The 17,576-nt window shown below is 50.8% G+C and overlaps 1 protein-coding gene across 1 annotated transcript; it reads right to left on the bottom strand.

Annotated features, from left to right (window-relative positions):
- On the bottom strand, nucleotides 3,221-5,392 carry LOC110432195. Its single transcript, XM_021452161.1, has 2 exons — nucleotides 4,586-5,392; nucleotides 3,221-3,286 (listed from the first exon to the last, which is right to left on the bottom strand). The coding sequence occupies exons 1-2, from the start codon at nucleotides 5,390-5,392 to the stop codon at nucleotides 3,221-3,223; spliced, it is 873 nt and encodes a 290-aa protein (XP_021307836.1).

Below are 17,576 nucleotides of genomic sequence, written 5' to 3'. Positions count from 1 at the left end.
CTATCTACTCTGTATTGAGTTTGTTCAAAATGAGTTAGACCCTTGTTGAGAGATTTATCATGCTCCTAAGATCAAGACATTTATTCAGAAAGATTCACTCTTCCGAAGTATTATTGCATTAGAGGCATGGGCTATGCAAAAATAGAGATATTTCGAGGAAATAAAAAAGAGCAAGTGCTCGACAACCTCGTAGAAAAAATGGACAAGTGTCCGGCAGTAGAATTAGGGGTACCTCGGTATCCACTTAAAAAAAAAGATGATAGCCCATGGTCCCTCTAATTAGCAATATGCCAGCAAGAGTTCACAAAGATTTTAATTTCCAAAGTCTTTGATCTAAGAGTATGACATTCCCCTCCTCGGATCCCGTTTTGATCAGGCAATAAATACAAAGTAAGTATGCTTGAGAATTTTTGCAAATTAAAACAACCTTAGTGAGATATATATATAAAAGATAATGAGTGATCTGAGAGAACCTATGAGGATAAAAAGGTATGCTAACTTTCTTTCAAAAATATAGAAAAACTCCAAGTGACAGGATTGAGAAGAAAGGATCTTTACTCTTAACCATATACTTCCTGACTATGGTACACAGTGGAATTTTAACACCCTGCAATTATAAAGAGGATGTTTTAAATGTTTACCCCAGATATTGTTCTTAACCATCCTTTTCTCGAGGACGAGTAAAAGCCTAAGTATGGGGGTATTTGTTGACGGTTCTTAAGTATTAATTTTAATTATCAAATAAACAAGAGAAAGGACCAATATGCAACCAACACCTAGAATTAGGGTTTGATCTGACAGAATTCCACGAGTTTTGTTGTTTATCTATTTCTGCAGGGGGTTATAAGGAAATAAGGAAGAAAGGCCCACATGTCGGGATTACATAGAGATATCAACGCACCGCGCGATTTTCTACCATCTAGAAGACTCCAGAAGCCACGGGAAGAAGACGGAGGCCGAAAGGGGCCAGGCCCAGGGCGCCCGCCCCCTGCTGGATGCCAATCAGGACTCTCTTCGCACGGGATATTCCACCGACCTATTGGATCAAGGAAAACATAGTACCACCTAGTCTACCGACCCAAAAACGCATAGAAGGGAAGGACTATATAAGGAGACCCCCCTGGCCCCTGGAGAAGACATGATGAAATTATCATAGAGACTGAGGGGTGCCCTCGAAGGAAAACCTCTTCTCTAATTAATATTTCTTTTTAGGCTTAGCAACCAATGTAAGGTAGAAATAGATCTTCTAGTTTCTACTAGATTGAGAGAGATAGAGTGGAGGTGTAGATTGGAGGAAGCCCGGCCTGTCGGTGTCTACTCCAAGCTTGTACCTGCGGGATCAAGTTCTCCTAACCCGAAGCTTGCTCCTAGGATTCTTCAGTATTTCGACTTCTAAATTCTAGTAAGTTCTTGTTTTATTGTTCTTATGGTTTATGAGTTTACTTTAATCTCTTCGCGTAGAGTTTAGAGTAATCATTGCTGGCGTAAACGTGGTGTTTAGGCTGGGGTACTCATAGATATTCCCTGACTAGCTGGACCGTGGTAGTAGTGAGGAACGTGACAATTCCGAGTTACCTTTGCAGATCACATCTCGTTAGCAGGAAGGATAGGGTTTATAGGTGCGGGTTGAACATCCTTTGTGGTGTCTAGATTCCGTTAGCCTCCCCATTAGAACAATAGATTATCATTACCAAGGTTAGAAGGAGACTACGGTTGCAGTCTTCTCTATTTATCACTCACATCGAAAGACATTCTTTGTGCCTAAAGGTTAGTAGTAATAGACCGGTTAGTCAGATGCACTCTTTCTCCTAGTGGTAAAAAAATAAATACGATACTCTGGATAATTTCCCGGGTGAAGTGCTCACCGATATCCGTGCACTTGCGGATCAATTCCTTATTGCGTTCCCAAATATCAACACCTGCCAGTTCATAATCTTCTTCTATCGCTGACGATTCAACCTGTCAAATCGAGAAATGGTTAGTACAAGGACCATTACAATTAACGAAATGGAAGAGTCAACTTTGGCAATTTAAGCAACGTACCTATGTAGCTACCAACTCATGGAGAAGTTCTCCGGTGGACAAGGTTGGAGCCTACCAAATTGCCGAGCGACATGGTGCGGGAGGTGGTACTCGACCGTGTAGAAACATATGAAGGAGCACCTCATAGTCCACAAATCCTCATCCGCCCTGCACACTATGCTAAGTACCAAGCCAAGGATCCTTTCCTGCCTGTACGGTCTCCACTCAACCTGAAAACAACGACTGCGTTGAGTACTATGTCCATATAGAGTTCTACAAGTCAAATAAATTGTTGCTAGACTTACGTGTTGTGGTTGAAGGGTGTCCATCTCATTGGTGTAGCTAATGTAAGCGTGACAGGAGATGTGGTACACACCGCTCGTACGCTTGTAGAGGTGAGCCACCGTAGGAGCAACGATTGTGTCCCCTTTCGGGAACCAAGCAGGTGGCTGTTGCATCCTATGTGGCCTTCGAATAGGAAGCCTCTCCCACATCCAAATCTGCATTCAAAAGAAAGAAGAACTGGGTATGATAGGTCCATCATGAAATTAATGCCTTGCAAGTGAAAGCAAAGACTCAAATTATGTACCTGCAGGAGTGTCATGCACCCAGACATGGTAGAATGTGTACCTCCAGCCCTCTGACAAGCCTCGCACAGCTGGCGGTACAAGAAAGCCAAGATGGCTGAGCCCCAGCTTCTATTCCCAGCGTCATCCCAATTCTGTAAGCACGGGATGTACATGCAGGAAGCCGTGTCTCCAGTGCCATCCGGGAAGAGAACCGTACCGAACATGTGAAGAACATATGCTCTGCAGTAGTAGTTCATCGTGGCTTCATCAGCGTCCGGTGGACACTGATGCCACTGCTCTCGAAGCCACCTAAGTGGTACCCCACTGCTCGTTCTCTTCTTGCCTACCTCAAGCTCTGGTAGTGCACGTCCCAAGAAGTTATGCACCCGGTTCTCCCACCCTTCGGACTCAGTGTCTCCAGTCACTGGAAAACCTCTGATTCTCACTCCAAGGATCATGGCTGTGTCCTCTAGAGTGACGGTCATCTCTCCACAAGGAAGGTGGAAGGTGTGTGTCTCAGGACGCCACCTATCGATCGAAGCTATCAACGCCACTAGGTTGAAAGGTGGTGTACCGCGACGGCACACACGAGCGACTGCAGCAAGGTTGGCCCTCTTCAAAAGGGGCATCTACCTCTCATCGTACACCATGTTTGTAGCAGCCTCGTGGGTCATGGGTCTCAAACAGTGGAGCACCTGCAATGAAAACAACAAATAGAAACATACAAAAGTTAATCAAATGAAAAATGGATCAAAATAGGTAATAACTAGTACAATTAATACAAGTGGTAAAAGAAGGGTACCTCTCCATCCTCGATCCTTCGAGCTCGATGTTTCTCATCGAACCTCGGGTCAAGCAGGGTTCAATCCATACTGTAACATAAGTGAGAACAAAAAGTTAGTATGAAACTAACATTACATAAATAAGACATATTATGTAAATAACAAAAAATGGAAACCTAAACAATTGTATAACACATGTAAAAGTACCTCCTCTCTTATCAATTGTGGACATTTCCTTCTATTATGACCCGGCTTGTGGCACTTAGAGCAACGAGATTTTTGGGTGTCTTCTACGAAATGAGTGCCAACCTTGCTACTAGTGGACCGACCTTTGGTAGCTCGGTCCATGTCCATCTTAAACCGCTTCCGTCTCCTCGGGCCTCTACTCTTCCATAGTAACCCTAAATCAGCCATGTACTTGGGTCCATCATAAGTGGGCCATTGGCTCTCGTCTAGAAATGACTCAAATTGAGGGTGCCATGTACTTCTTAGATTTTTCAATGAGAACTCCACGACCATTCGGGGAGGAATCTCAGCGTCGACACGCCTAAGACGACAAGCTGTGATCATATGAGAGCAAGGCCTGTGGTATATTCTTGGTTTCCCACAGGTGCATCTATTTTCATTGATTATGACCTTATGTTTTTGAGCGCCTCGATCCTCTCCACCAATGTTGGTTCCTCCTCCCTCAAGAATCTCATAGCCATGTCTTATTGGATCAAAACATGAACCCTTCTGTCGCTTTGATTTTCTCTTAGAGAAAGCTAGTTGCTCGGTGGCTAGAAGTGGCCAAGGTTTCCCTTGCAACCATAGGGATCTAGCATGTTTCTTCCGTGCAACGAACCAAGAGTTGAGCTTGTAGAAAGTGAATGAGGCAATAGCGGTAATAGGCAGCCCACGACAACCTCTGAGAAGACTATTAAACATCTCTGCCATGTTACTTGTCATGAAACCCCATCTCCAACCACATGTGTCGTATGCTAGGGTCCATTTCTCCTTTGAAGGCATCAAGTCACTCAAAAACTGTCTACCATCATCATCTGTAGCTAACTTAAGAGGTTCTAGCTTCTCATGGAATAGCTTAACCTCATGTTGCCTACAAACCTCCTCGAATAACTTGAAGTTGTCTTTTGTGTGGTCACGTCGTATAAGATTCTGAGCAAGGTGTCTTGTGCACCAACGATGATGTATTTGCCCATAACTAGGGATCACCTCCTCTACAGCATTCAGAATCCCAGCATGTCTGTCGGATATCACACAAACATCACGTCCAGGGCCGATTACAACTTGTCTAACGAATCTAAGGAACCAGCACCAACTATCGGTGTCCTCCTTCCGAACAATGGCAAAGGCTAACGACATAAGCTGGTCTTCGGCATCTGTCCCAATACATATAAGCATTGTGCCCTCGAACTTCCCTGTAAGAAATGTGCCATCAATTGATACAACAGGCCTACAATGCTTGAGTGCTTCAATGCTCTGACCGAAAACCCAGAAAGCCCTACCAAACACCTCCCGGCCGTTCCTTGTTTCACCTTCCTTAGGCACGTACTCAAAGTGCGTCCCGAGATTTGCCGCTTTCATTGCGTTCCACATTACCGGTAGGCGCTCATATGCTTCTTCCCAATTACCAAATATTATTTCCAATGCACGCTGCTTTGCTCTCCATGCTTTTCCATACTTCACGAAGTAGTTGTATAGTTGGAAGATTGTCTCAACCAACGCGGACACCGTTATGGTTGGCATATGCTTCACAATAGGGCACAATTGCCTTGCAATGAACCTAGAGTTGAGCTGCAAATGAGTGTCTTCTGCGTCAGCACTAGCACAAGTATGTGGTTGATTAACTGAGGTAATCTTCCATTTGCCTGCCCTTGTTTTCCTAGCACATACTCTCCATTCACACAATTGTTCTTCACAAGCAACGGTGTACCTCGTCTCCTTATATGAATTGATCACTCGAAATGGACGATGGTTTAGAATTGAGTACTCCTGCAACCATGATTTCAACTCATCCATTGTGGCAAACAATAAACCCTTGCGTATGATGGGACAAACACTAAAATCAGGGATGCTGCTCTCGTTTAGCCCACCATCAGCAAAAGCCCTATGAGCATGGCTAAGGTCCTCGAAATCACCAATTGAAGGCTCCCTATCAGGCAACACCCTACTCAAAATCTCTAATTCCCTAACAGTGAGATGACGAACGGGCCGATCGTCATCGGAGTCAACATCCGCCACATCCTCAAATATATCATCATCTCCATCTACTTCGATATCGAATCAATTGGTGGCCCGAGCATCGAAAAATTCTTCTTCACCACTAAGATCATCCTCATCACTAAGGTCATCATCAATGGAATCATCACCACTAGCGTCATCTAAACCGTGTTCTGAGTCACCTATTACATATGAGTCATCATTGTCCTCATTGTCAGTGTTGCCCTGAACATCTCTATGCTCCATTGTATTGTCTTCAGCATATCTATCGTCCTCAGCCTATCCAACACCATGCTCGGGGAAACCTAGCCCTTCAGCACCGCCATATTCATCATGCTCCTGTGATACTAACACTTGGCTATCACCATAGCATGGTTGTGTGACAAATAATTCTTCTTCCAAAGAAGGACTGCCATCTACGCGAGTGGGGGACGATCGGCATTCTACTCTTACAGATGATTCCTTGCTAACAACTAAATCCAAAGAACGCACTTCACAGGCCAAAACAACCACCTTGTAATGAGTCCATTCTAAGTCACTTGATATTGGCAACAACCGCTTGATACGTGGACCATTTGTCGAACCAACATATATCACGCCTTGAATCTGAACAAAGTCCACATCATTCCAACCTAACTTTATTTTCACTTCCTCTAACAATAGGGTCAATGTGGGCGATTCACCAAAAATCAACAATTGCTCACTCATTTTCTCAAATTTGACACTATCATCTCTTGTCCTAACAACACGGCCTCCATGATGCAACCTCACTAATTCATCCATCTAAAACCACCACACATCGAAATATTATCATATATATATATATCATCATATAAATATCTACATTAAAAACAAATATCAAAAAGTAAGAAACCCTAACACTACGCTATAAGCCATACCAATTAAGGTTTGAACATAACAACATACTAATTAACGTTCTCCACAACACCAAAGCATCTATATTTCAATCAAACTCATACAAGGACGAGGCATGAACAAATGAAAAATAACCACCTTCATCCTAGGGTTTCCAACGAAAACAAGCAATGCAACAAAATCTAAACGGATAGAATGGAAGAGGGGAAGGAGTATTACCTCGGGAGCAACTTGAAGGGGCTGATTTGGGCCCCTAGCCACTCCCTAGTGGCTAGGGTTTGAAGGGGCGGTGGGGTAAGGAGAGAGAGAGAGAGGAGCTGGAAGAGGGAACGACTAAATGGAGGGAGGAGGAAGAAGGCCGCGCGCGGTCTGTATAGCCCAGACCTCGGCGTCACACGACTCAACGCCGAGGTCTGGGGCTCGGCGGTAAAGGGTAGCGCGCCGAGCTTTGGGCTGCCAGGCCAAAATGGGCTGTCCAGCCCCGCGCCCCAGGACCTCGGTGTGGCATCATCTAACGCCGACGTATGCGGCTTAGCGTCAGCTTACATGACGCCGAGGTCCCGGCCACGTGTATCCGACGACCATGGTCGTCGATGACGTGGCACGACCTAGGCGTCAGCTAACAAAACGCCGACATGCGGACCCTCGGCGTGCTGTTACATGACGACAAAAAATGGTCTATTTTTGAAAATTGTTTCGCCAGGGGTCTTTTTGCAAAAAAAAGTTTCGAAAAAGGGCCAAATTGGAAAATTTTCACCTTGCCTCGCCCTCTCGCTATGCTCCCTAACCTCTGTGCCCAACTCACCCTCTTTCTCGTTGCTTGTTCTGCCGCTCACACATGTCTGCCTCCTTGATATCCTGGGGATTGTGCCTCTGCGCTCAAAGCCTTTGATTGCTCCTATGATTCCATTCCATCACGCAAAGCCATGGCAATGGCCAACAACATCGAGGCACGGGGGATAGGGCGATAACAGGCATGATGTGTGTGCGGTTGTGCAAGGCAACACAGATGGCCGTATGACAGCGCAAGACGTGAGGTCATCACCGAGCTCAAAGACACGGTAGTGTGAGGGCCTGAGCAGCTAGGGTGACGACGGACATGATGTGCATGTAGGTTTTAAGGGGTAGCGCAGGTGGTGGAGCAGCGGCGCGAAATGCATGATCAGAGTGATGGTGGTAGTTTTCACCTATGTTAAGAACATGATTGTATATGGCCAGTAGTAGGACATCGGTCTTAGTCATAGCCCATGGAGACACATCCCATGTGGCCCTATGACACCAAGCCAGATGACATCACGAACTCAATGGGCTAGTTCTTGGTAGTGGAGATGAAGCATTAACGGTGTTCGTTAGAGAACTCTTGGACCTGCGTGACGGGTTGAGTGAAAGGAGAGCGGAGAAAGAAGATAGTAGAGGGTAAAAGAGACATTTCATGCCTCTTCTCTCTCTTGATGTTGGGTAAATAATTATTTTAATTAATGGTTATAGTGTCCACCGCTAACAAAGATACACCATTTTTATAAGAGAGAATTGGCTGTAGGACATGTAGAATGGTGGCTGTTTGCCGGCGGATACTAGAAAAAATCAGATTGCTCAAAGACACTCCGTTTTTGTTAAATTTGCTAGCGGACACTACGTCTAATCAAATATTATTACAAAATAGATATAAAATCATATAAGTGCTAGAAAATTATACTATAAATTTTTTTACACTCTACATGATGAGAACTATAGTGTAAAAATATTGTTTTACACTGAAATGACCATTTTGCCACTCTTCATAAATAGACAAAGATAACCATGGTTAATTAGTTAATATATTAGTAAGATACTAAAAATACTAAACAATATTTTTACACTATAGTTCTCATCATGTAGAGTGTAAAAAAATTTATAGTATAATTTTATATTTATTTTGTAATAATGTTTGATTAGACGTAGTGTCCGCAAGCAAATTTGACAAGAAACAAAGTGTCTTTGAGTAATCTAATTTTTCCTAGTGTCCGCTGGCAAATGGCCACCATTCTGCATGTCCCACAACCAGTTCTCCCTTTTTATAATGGTACTAGACAAATTAAGAATTATTGGTGTGTACTAGAATTGTCGGTGTTTTAGCCACGGGGGGTCACACCAACGAGTAAAACTTGTATGCGTGTTCCCTTTCTCAGATGGTGATGCAAGAAAGACACAAAAATTTATCCTGGTTCGGGCAAGAGAAGGCCCTACGTCCAGCGGGGGGATGTTTTTATTATCTTGCACCTAAGTGCTTGTACAGGGGCGAATACAAGTCAGTGTTGTGTGGATGGATGAAGTATGGGTGTTCTTCTGCGTATGTCTTGTGTCCCCTATCCTTTCCTGGCCTCCCCTTTTATAGTTCCAAGGGGAGACCTAGGTTAATGGCGTAGGTGATAGAGTAGGGGTCGATAGGGGCATGGTGCGCTGACCTACTCGAGGCTTCCGTACCAGTGTGGCCTCGAGCCGTCTTGTTACTCAGTGCTTGGGTGATGATTACGCGTGCCTCTGAATCCGGCTCCTGCGTGCCGTCCTGGATTGGCTTAACCGTGGGCACGCCTGTACGTCATGGCTGCAGTCGCGTCAGAGTAGTTGAGGTGCTGTCTTTCACCGCCTGACTCTTCCTTGGGAAGGAACGTGTCCACTCGAGGGTCCGATGCCGCGTGAAGCCTTGCTGATGTGAGCGCTGACTTTGGGCGTCTCGAGGGGAGTCATGACAAGACGTTCTGTTCGTCTCACTGCGCCCTGCCATACTCTGGTTCATCTTGTGGACAAGTCTGCCAAAAGGGGCAATTGGATGGGTGCTTCCTTCGTATCACGCTTCTCGTGACTGCTGGGTTAGGTGAGAACGCGGCAGCGCATTAAATGCCCTGGTTCCCGTACCCGCGTTAGGCGGCGGGCGGCGTCCTTGCGCTCGAGGCCTGTCGATTAGTATGAGCCAGTTCTGTATTCGACGGTCGACGCTTAGTCAAGCCTCAGCCGATTCGCATGACCCCTTATCCGTATTCGAGGCTATGGTCGACCATCGTATTTTGGTAATCGCGCGTGCGAATGGGGGGCGTCGAGTCAGGGGCCTCGATTCACATGTGGGTCTTCTCGTTATGCGCATTGGTTTGGGTACCCCTTATTGACACCCTCGACAGTAGCCCCCGAGTCTCTATTCGAGCGCTTGCGCTCGAGTAGAGGCTCTTCTCGTTGGTCGAGTTTCGGTGGGGTTGCGCGAGCGACCCCCGCGGGGGTAGCCCCCGAGCCCTTGGAGGAGTTTTTGACTCATTCGAGGGTTATGTTGCCCTTTCTGATGGAAACGCTCTCGATTTTCCCCTTCTCCGAAAGTTGTCCATTTTGGAAGGGAGGCTTTGGGCCTCGGTCGGCTGGTTCTGCATCGGGGTCGTGACGTACTCCCGGTGAAGCGAGCGTCACCTACCCCAGGTCGAGCTCCTATCGGGTAATCCAAGTGAGAACCTGTGCCCCATTCGAGGGGGTCAGCTGTAGCCCGGAGGCGTTCTCATAAAGCGGGGTCGACGTGGTCGGGATTACTGGTCTCGTTCGATAGAGTCCAGCGGCTCGCTGCCTCCCTTCATGGGGATTCCTCTCGACCGTCTCGTCCTCGCCTTGGACATCCCCAGCGAGTTCTCGAGGCTGGCCTTGTTTTTTGACCACTTGCTGGGCATCCCTGACTCTGGTACTCGAGATCGACTGTCGAACCCGTTCGGCAGGCCAGCCTGCGATCTCTCGAGATTTTCGTTGTGGCGGGTGCGTACCTTATCTTACAGGGGAAGGAAGGGTCACGGTGGTTCGCCTTTTCGCCCGTTGGGCGAGCCTTTTTAGGCGGGAGCCGTTGCAACATTGTGCCGTCGTGGAATTCGTAGCGTCCTGTCAGTGAGAGCAATAAGGACCGTTAGGTGGCGCATTTACTAGGGAAGTTACCATATCCGCCGGATCCGTCCGTTGGAGGCTAGCCGTCTATTAATATCGTTGGGTCTTCCAGCCATTACTCCTTCCGCCTTCTGCCTTTGTTCTTGCCTCTGCCTCCTTGCCATCTCCACGCGCGTGCGCACCCTCGAGGACACAGTAGTGGAGCCGCTTTCCTTCCTCCTCAAGATGCCGGTGAGACTCATCGCCGCCGATGACTGGCGCCCATCGTTAATGACGGAGCGCCGACTGTTGGAGCTCGAGAAGGAGGAGCTCCCGCATCCTCGCGTTTCCTCGTCACGGCCGGAGTGGATCGCATCGGCGGCGGACGACCGGGCGCCGAGACCGCCCAAGGGGTACGTGGTCTCCTTCGCCAAGTTCCACCGCCATGGCCTGGGTTCCCCTCCGAGCCGCTTCATGCGGGCGCTCTGCCACCATTATGGTGTGGAGCTCCAGCATTTTTCGCCAAACGCCATCACCGCCGCGACGATTTTTGCCGCGGTGTGTGAGGGCCACATGCTGCACTAGGACTTGTGGCTCCACCTGTACCGGGGTGAGCTCTTCCACACCCCCGGTGGGTCCACAGGGGTGAGGAAGCCGGTGCAGGCCGGCTGCCTCAACTTGGTGCTGAAGACCGGCAAGGCGGAGGAGCCTCGAGAGTACATCCCGGTGGGGCTGACGTCGAACCACGCCGGGTGGGACTCCCAGTGGTTCTAGCTGCGGAACGACGACGACCTCTTCCCCGCCTACACCGGGTGCTTGATTTCGGAGCGTCCGGACCACTGGAAATATGGCGTCGTCCAGGCCCATCAGTCGCGGCTCCGCCCCATCCTCGACGCCCTGAAGAAGCTGCGCGAGGAGGGCCTGACCGCTGCGCTCGTCCTCTCGGCTGTCCACCAGCGACGTGTACTCCCGTTGATGTCTCGGCCGCTGAGGATGGACGAAATGGGTCCTAGCGTTTTGTCTCGCGACCTCGAGGCGTGCCGAATGTCCAACGAGGCGCCCGCGGACGACGAGGTAGCCGCCAGAGTCAGAGCGGCCGTCGTAGGTGATTTTCAGCCTTAGCGTGTCAACGGCTTCCCCATGAGGCCCGATGAGGGGTCGATTGACCTGGTAAATCTTTCTCTATCGTTGCTTGATTCTTCCATCTTTTTTCGGGACTTACTTCTATTTTCACAGGGCTCGATCGACGCTCGGTCCTCGAAGCCTCCGGTAAAGGAGGACGACACCAATCGTGATAAGAGGCGCGAGTCCGCGAAGAAACAAAAGTCTACAAAGGACTTAGAAAAGAAGAAAGAGAAGAAGAAGAACCTCGAGCGGCAAGCGCTCAAGAAACGCCGCGCGAAGTCGAGACAGAGGGGGGAGTCCGAGGAAGAATCCCCTGATGAAGACGACGGCAATGACGGTAATGATGATAGCGACGACTCCGAGGGGATGGCGGCCCGCCTCGACAAAATCCTCGAGGGCCCGCCGCAAGCCGACGTCGACGTCCCGCGGACGGGAGTTCCTAAGAGGGCGTCGGGCGGATCCTGCGATGGTGAACAGAGGGAGTCTTCACCGAGCCGTTCCCGCGCCGACACCCCTCCTGCGCCTGCGCCGGGTCGGGCCGTTTCTCGGCCCCCACCGCCTCCCGCTTCTGGGACGGGCCAGCGGGTCAAGACTATGGCAACGGGGCCACTGACCCGTGGCCGTGCCGCTGTGGCGGCCTCGAGTCAGGGGGATGTGGGTCGTGGGAGCTCTAGCCTCGGCGCTCGCCCGTCGGGAGACGTTGGGCCGAGGCCCGCGTCCGTCCATGAGAGGCCTGGGGTCTCGACGCGGGACGGCTCGAGGCCGGTCGGTCGAGGTGCTGGCAGGCGTGTCGCTCTTCCTGTGGGGTAAGATCTTCAATGTCGTGATTCTTGTTTTCCGATGTGTTTGCGCATTCTCGGGCTACGACCTTTCTTATGTTATTCCCCTTTTCCTCAGGTTGAAGCGGCCGCTGGAACAAGCCCAGCCCTCGATGGCCAAGAAGCTAAAGGTGGGGGCGGTTCCTAAAGATTCGGGTGAGTGGTTCATTTTCCTTTCAATAGTGTTGGAGTTGTGTGATTCTTGCATCGAGCTTCTTAGCGACTGACATATCGTTTCGGGCGCGCGCAGGCTCCTCTGATCCTCGACCATTGATGGGTGTTGAGGGAGCCCCGCCTCGTCCGTCGGTGGGGGTCTGACACTGTCTCGCCGTTGCCGAGGCGGGTCGAGACGCCTCGCCTCCAAGAGCGGGAGGGAGCCCCCGCGCCTCCCCAGTCCCTGTCACCGGGGCGGGTCGAGACACCTCGCCCTCAAGGGCAGGGGGGAGTCCCCGAGCCTCCCCAGTCTGGGGGCGTGGGGGATCCCATCACTATTAGCGACGGATCCGGTGGTGATCAGCTCTCGAAGGACGCCCATACCGTGGATGAAGAGGTCGAGGCCTCTCTTGTCGTGACACGGATGCCTTGGCCGAGGAGAGGAGGAAGAAGGAAGAAGAAGATCACGAGCAGGAGCCGCGACAACAGCCGCCGGAGGAGCAGCCACAGCTGTGGGGGGGGGGGGGAGAGCCACTCGAAGACGAGCTGGAGCAGTGTCGGCAGCAGGAGCTGCTGGAACTCCAACAACAGTAGCAGCAGGGGAGCCAACAGTTGGAAGAGCAGCTCGAACCGCCACCGCACAGCCCGCGCCAGACGGAATCATCACCGCCGCAAGGGCCCGAGGCCGGGGAGGAGTTGCCCGTTTACGGTCCTCCAACCCCTGTGTGGCTCCGTCCGGGGGCGCCTGCTTCCATCCCGGTTGAGCCAGGGCGAGCAAACAGTGTGGTGGCGCTTGCCTGTGCCATGCGCACCCCTACGGACCCCCAGTCAGAGATCTACGAGACCGACGACCGTGGACGGATCTCAGCACCGTTGGGGAGGATAAAGCCGGGACATCGGGCGGAGGTGATACCGGCGAGACCAGGACCTAGAGGACAATGGATGACGACGGGCGATTCCCCTCCCTTGTTGACCTATTCTTGCGTCACGGGGGGTCACCTGAGACTATCCAGGAGCTCATTCGGGGCGTCAAGGCCCGCACGGAGGAGGAGATGGAGAACTGGGGCCCCGGTCGGATCCGTATCCGAGCTTCCACTGATCCATCAGAGCCCAATATCTTTATGGATGATCGGAAGGAGGCCGAGAAGTGGGAGCATCTAAAGGAGCTTCGTCTCTGGATGAAGCACGTGGTGGGACTTATGTCCGACATTGTCAACAATGGGCTTGGTCAAGCTTATTTCATACGTGTCTTTGGACCATAGCTATTTCGGTATTTGGCCTTGTATTATTATTGTTCAATTACTGGTTTGCAGGATACAAAAGAGACCTCCCGCTTGAAGTCGGGTTTCATTCACGCGACGAGAGGCGGCTGGGAGCAGCTCCCTCTTCTCAAGGACCAACTCCTGGAGTCGCAGGAGAAGCTTCTCCAGGCCTACAAGGACCTTGTGGCGCTCGAGGAGGAGAAGAAGGAGAGGGAGGCCGCCCTGGCCGAAGCTCGGGAGGCCTCGAGGAAGGTAGTAGAAGAGGCCATGCAGCTGAGGGAGCGGACTATGATGGTTGAGGAGGCTGCGTCCATGGCCCGGGAAGAGGCCATATTTTACAAGGACGCGGCCGCCGATCTTGACAAGGAGAAGGGCCTCATCAAGGCTGACCTTGCCTCTGCCCGAGAGGCCTATCGAGAGATTAAAGGAGAGTGCGTGAAGAGCGAGATCACTCGGAGCGCCGCAGAGGAGGTAAGGAAGAAGGCCCTCGAGGATCTCGAGGCGAAGCGGGTTCGCTCTCGCAGCCTCTGTGACGACGTCGATCGTCTGAAGAGAGCGCTGTTGGAGAAAGAGGGAGCTATCACGCAGGCGGGCAAGGTGATCGAGGACTTGCGGGTCGCCAACACTAACCTGGCTCGCTCTTATAAGCAGATTGAGAGGGCCAACACCGATTTGGTTGGCGAAAATACAGCTCTGGAGGAGAGGGTTCGCGGTAAGCTTCTTTACACTTTCATGTCTCTTTTGGCAAGGTGCTTTTCGTGTTGTCTAATTTTCCCATGTCGGTCTTTGTAGGGATTAAGGACGAGCTTCTGGCTGCCCAGATCGAGGCCCGCTCTGCCAAGGCTCAACTCGAGGGGGAGGTTGCTTTGAACGGTCGACTAAGGACTGCGATAAGCGACCTCTCGGCCTCTTGGGAGCTCGAGCCTGTGGACGAGTCGAGGGAGGCGGCTCGAGGCAACGCGCTGGTCGACCAGCTGTGCTACCTAGGTGCCACGCTGAGGGATCGAGTGCAGGACGCCCTTCATACTGGGGTGAAGCGAGCGATGGCGGTTGTCTGCTCACGCTTTTCGTACGATATGGAGGTAGTGTCCCACGGCTTCGTCACCAACATTTCTAAGACTGAAGCTGAGAATGAGGAGAGGCTCCATGATCTAATCGACGACGCAGAGGTTCCTGGAGAAAGGTTGGCGAGGTTGTTCAAGCTAGAAGTACTTCCTCCCGAGGCTAGCTCGTGCGCGGACGATGGTGGTGAAGGCCAAGACGCGGACTGAGGCCTGCGTGCCTATTCTGGGTATCAAGACCCATTGTAAAGTACTTGTCCTAAGTAAACACTCTGTCTTGAGTGGTTTTTAAGATTTGTGAATATTTGTTTATTTTTATGCTCGAAACTCCTTTGTTTCCTTTACTGCCTAAGTCTGTATTCCTCGTTCGATCTTTTGTTAAGGCGACCTTGATTGCCTCGAGGGTGAGGGAGTGAGTAGAGTTACCATAGCCCGGGGGCGTAGGGATTCTCAGGCTCGTCATCCCTCGACCCTTAAGGGGCTCGAGGTGCCTCTACTATTTGACCGTGCGAGGTTTACCTATGGCTCACAAAGGAAAAAATCATTCGGTTTAAGAAAAAATCGTTCGGTTTTTAGGAACTTGGGGGGTCCCCCTACTAGCCCCCGAGGGAGTATCGACTATGACGGGTCATAGTTGGTACTCCCTTCTAACGTCAAGACTTTGACCGGTGAAAAAGTAAATTACTCGGAGAAAAGATCTCGTTTATTCATGCATTCATTCATATGATCTTGGTACAGAATGTACGTGAGAACATAAAACTTCAAAGCTCTAGGGGTAGAAGCAATGTAGCTGTTCGATGTTCCACGCGTTGGTGAAGACTGCCCCTTTTTCATCCGCGAGCTTGTACATCCCTGGCTTCAGGACTTCGGCCAGGACGAGATCGCCCACGTTCAGATCCCTTTTGCACACGTGCTTGTCGTGATAACGTCGAAGCTTCTGCTAGTATCTTGCGGAGTTGAGGAGGGTCATGTCTCGAGCTTCCTCGAGCTGGTCGACCATGTTCTCTTGAGTCTCCTTATTCGTCTGCTCGTTGTAGGCCTTGAGTCGAGGTGACCCATACTCAAGGTCTGTTGGAAGCACAACCTCGGAGCTGTAGACTATGAAGAATGGGGTATATTTTGTGGCCCTGCTAGGCATCGTCCTTAGGCTCCACAGGACCGAAGAGAGCTCTTCGACCCATTTCTTACCGAATTTCTTCAACTGCTTGTAGATTCTCGGTTTGAGCCCCTGCAAAATCATGCCGTTGGCACGCTCGACCTGGCCATTAGTTTGAGAGTGAGCAACTGCAGACCAGTTCACACGGATGTGATGCCAGTCACAGAAGTCTAAGAACTTTTTGCCGGTGAACTGGGTGCCGTTGTTGGTAATGATGATGTTGGGTATCCCAAACCGGTGGATGATGTCGGTGAAGAAAAGGACGGCTTGCTCGGAGCGGATGTTCGTGATGGGTCGAGCCTCGATCCATTTGGAGAATTTGTCGATGGCCTCGATCCCAAACCGTTGGCCAGTAGAAGCCCTGTCGGAAAGCGTTCCCAATGAGGGTCCTTGGAGCAGCGTGGTGGCCGCAAGCCCATGAGTGTAGATCCTCGAGGAGCTTTCATCCTTCTTCAATGGTGATGCAGCGCTGCAAGATCCTGGTCGGGCTTTGTCGATATAATTCATTGCTCTCAGCGTAGATCACGTACAATTTGGCCGTCGAGCGATACGGCGGGCCTCGGATCAATCTACCAGTAGCTCGCATCGGATCAGGAAATCAAGGAACGGCGTGCGCCAGTCGAACGGTGGACCGGGACGCTGTTCCACCTCCATCACTTCTGCTGCCGCTATTAGGGCTTCAATAGCGTCGGTTGGATGAGGGGCGGTGGTTTCGACGTTAGCCCACGAGCCCAAGTCGATGGATGGCTCGTGCAGATCTCTTGAGAATGCGTCGGGCGGGACCGTGCCTCGAGTCGACGCGATCTTAGCGAGTTCATCGGCTGCTTCGTTGTAGCGTCGTGCGATGTGGACGAGCTCGAGGCCGTGGAATTTGTCCTCGAGTCGACGACTTCCTTGCAGTATGCCTCCATTTTTGGGTCGTGACAGCTTGAGGCCTTCATCACTTGGTCGATGACGAGCTGAGAGTCGCCTCAAACGTCGAGGCGCCAAACTCCTAGCTCGGTGGCGATTTTTAGCCCGTTGACGAGGGCCTCGTACTCTGCGACATTGTTAGATGCAGCGAAATGTATTCTAATGACATACCTCATGTGGACGCCAAGGGGTGAGACGAACAGCAGACCTGCCCCAGCTCCCGTCTTCATGAGAGACCCGTCGAAGTACATCGTCCACAGCTCCGCTTGAACTTGAACGGGAGGGAGCTGGGAGTCTGTCCATTCCGCGATGAAATCTGCCAGAGCTTGAGACTTGATGGCCTTGCGGGGCGCATAAGTGAGGGTCTCACTCACGAGCTCGACTGACCATTTGGTGATCCTCCCTGTGGCCTCTCGACTCTGGATGATCTCTCCCAGGGGGAAGGACGAGACCACCGTGATAGGGTGACCGAGGAAGTAGTGTTGCAGCTTGCGTCGGGCTAGGATCACTGCGTAGATCAATTTTTGGATCTGTGGGTACCGTACCTTAGTTTCGGAGAGCACTTCGCTAATGAAGTAAACCGGCCTCTGGACTGGCAGTACGTGTCCTTCTTCCGGCCTTTCGACCACCACCGCCGCGCTGACCACCTGGGTTGTCGCAGCGACGTACAGGAGTAGAGGTTCTGTGGGCTAAGACGGAACTAGGACCGGGGCAGAGGTCAAAGTTTTCTTCAGGCAATCGAGGGCTTCCTCG

The sequence above is a fragment of the Sorghum bicolor genome, chromosome 1 (assembly GCF_000003195.3).
Source record: "Sorghum bicolor cultivar BTx623 chromosome 1, Sorghum_bicolor_NCBIv3, whole genome shotgun sequence".
Taxonomy (NCBI): Eukaryota; Viridiplantae; Streptophyta; class Magnoliopsida; order Poales; family Poaceae; genus Sorghum; species Sorghum bicolor.
The sequence above is the reverse complement of the archived record's forward strand: the minus strand, read 5'-3'. Positions and strand labels throughout refer to the sequence as shown.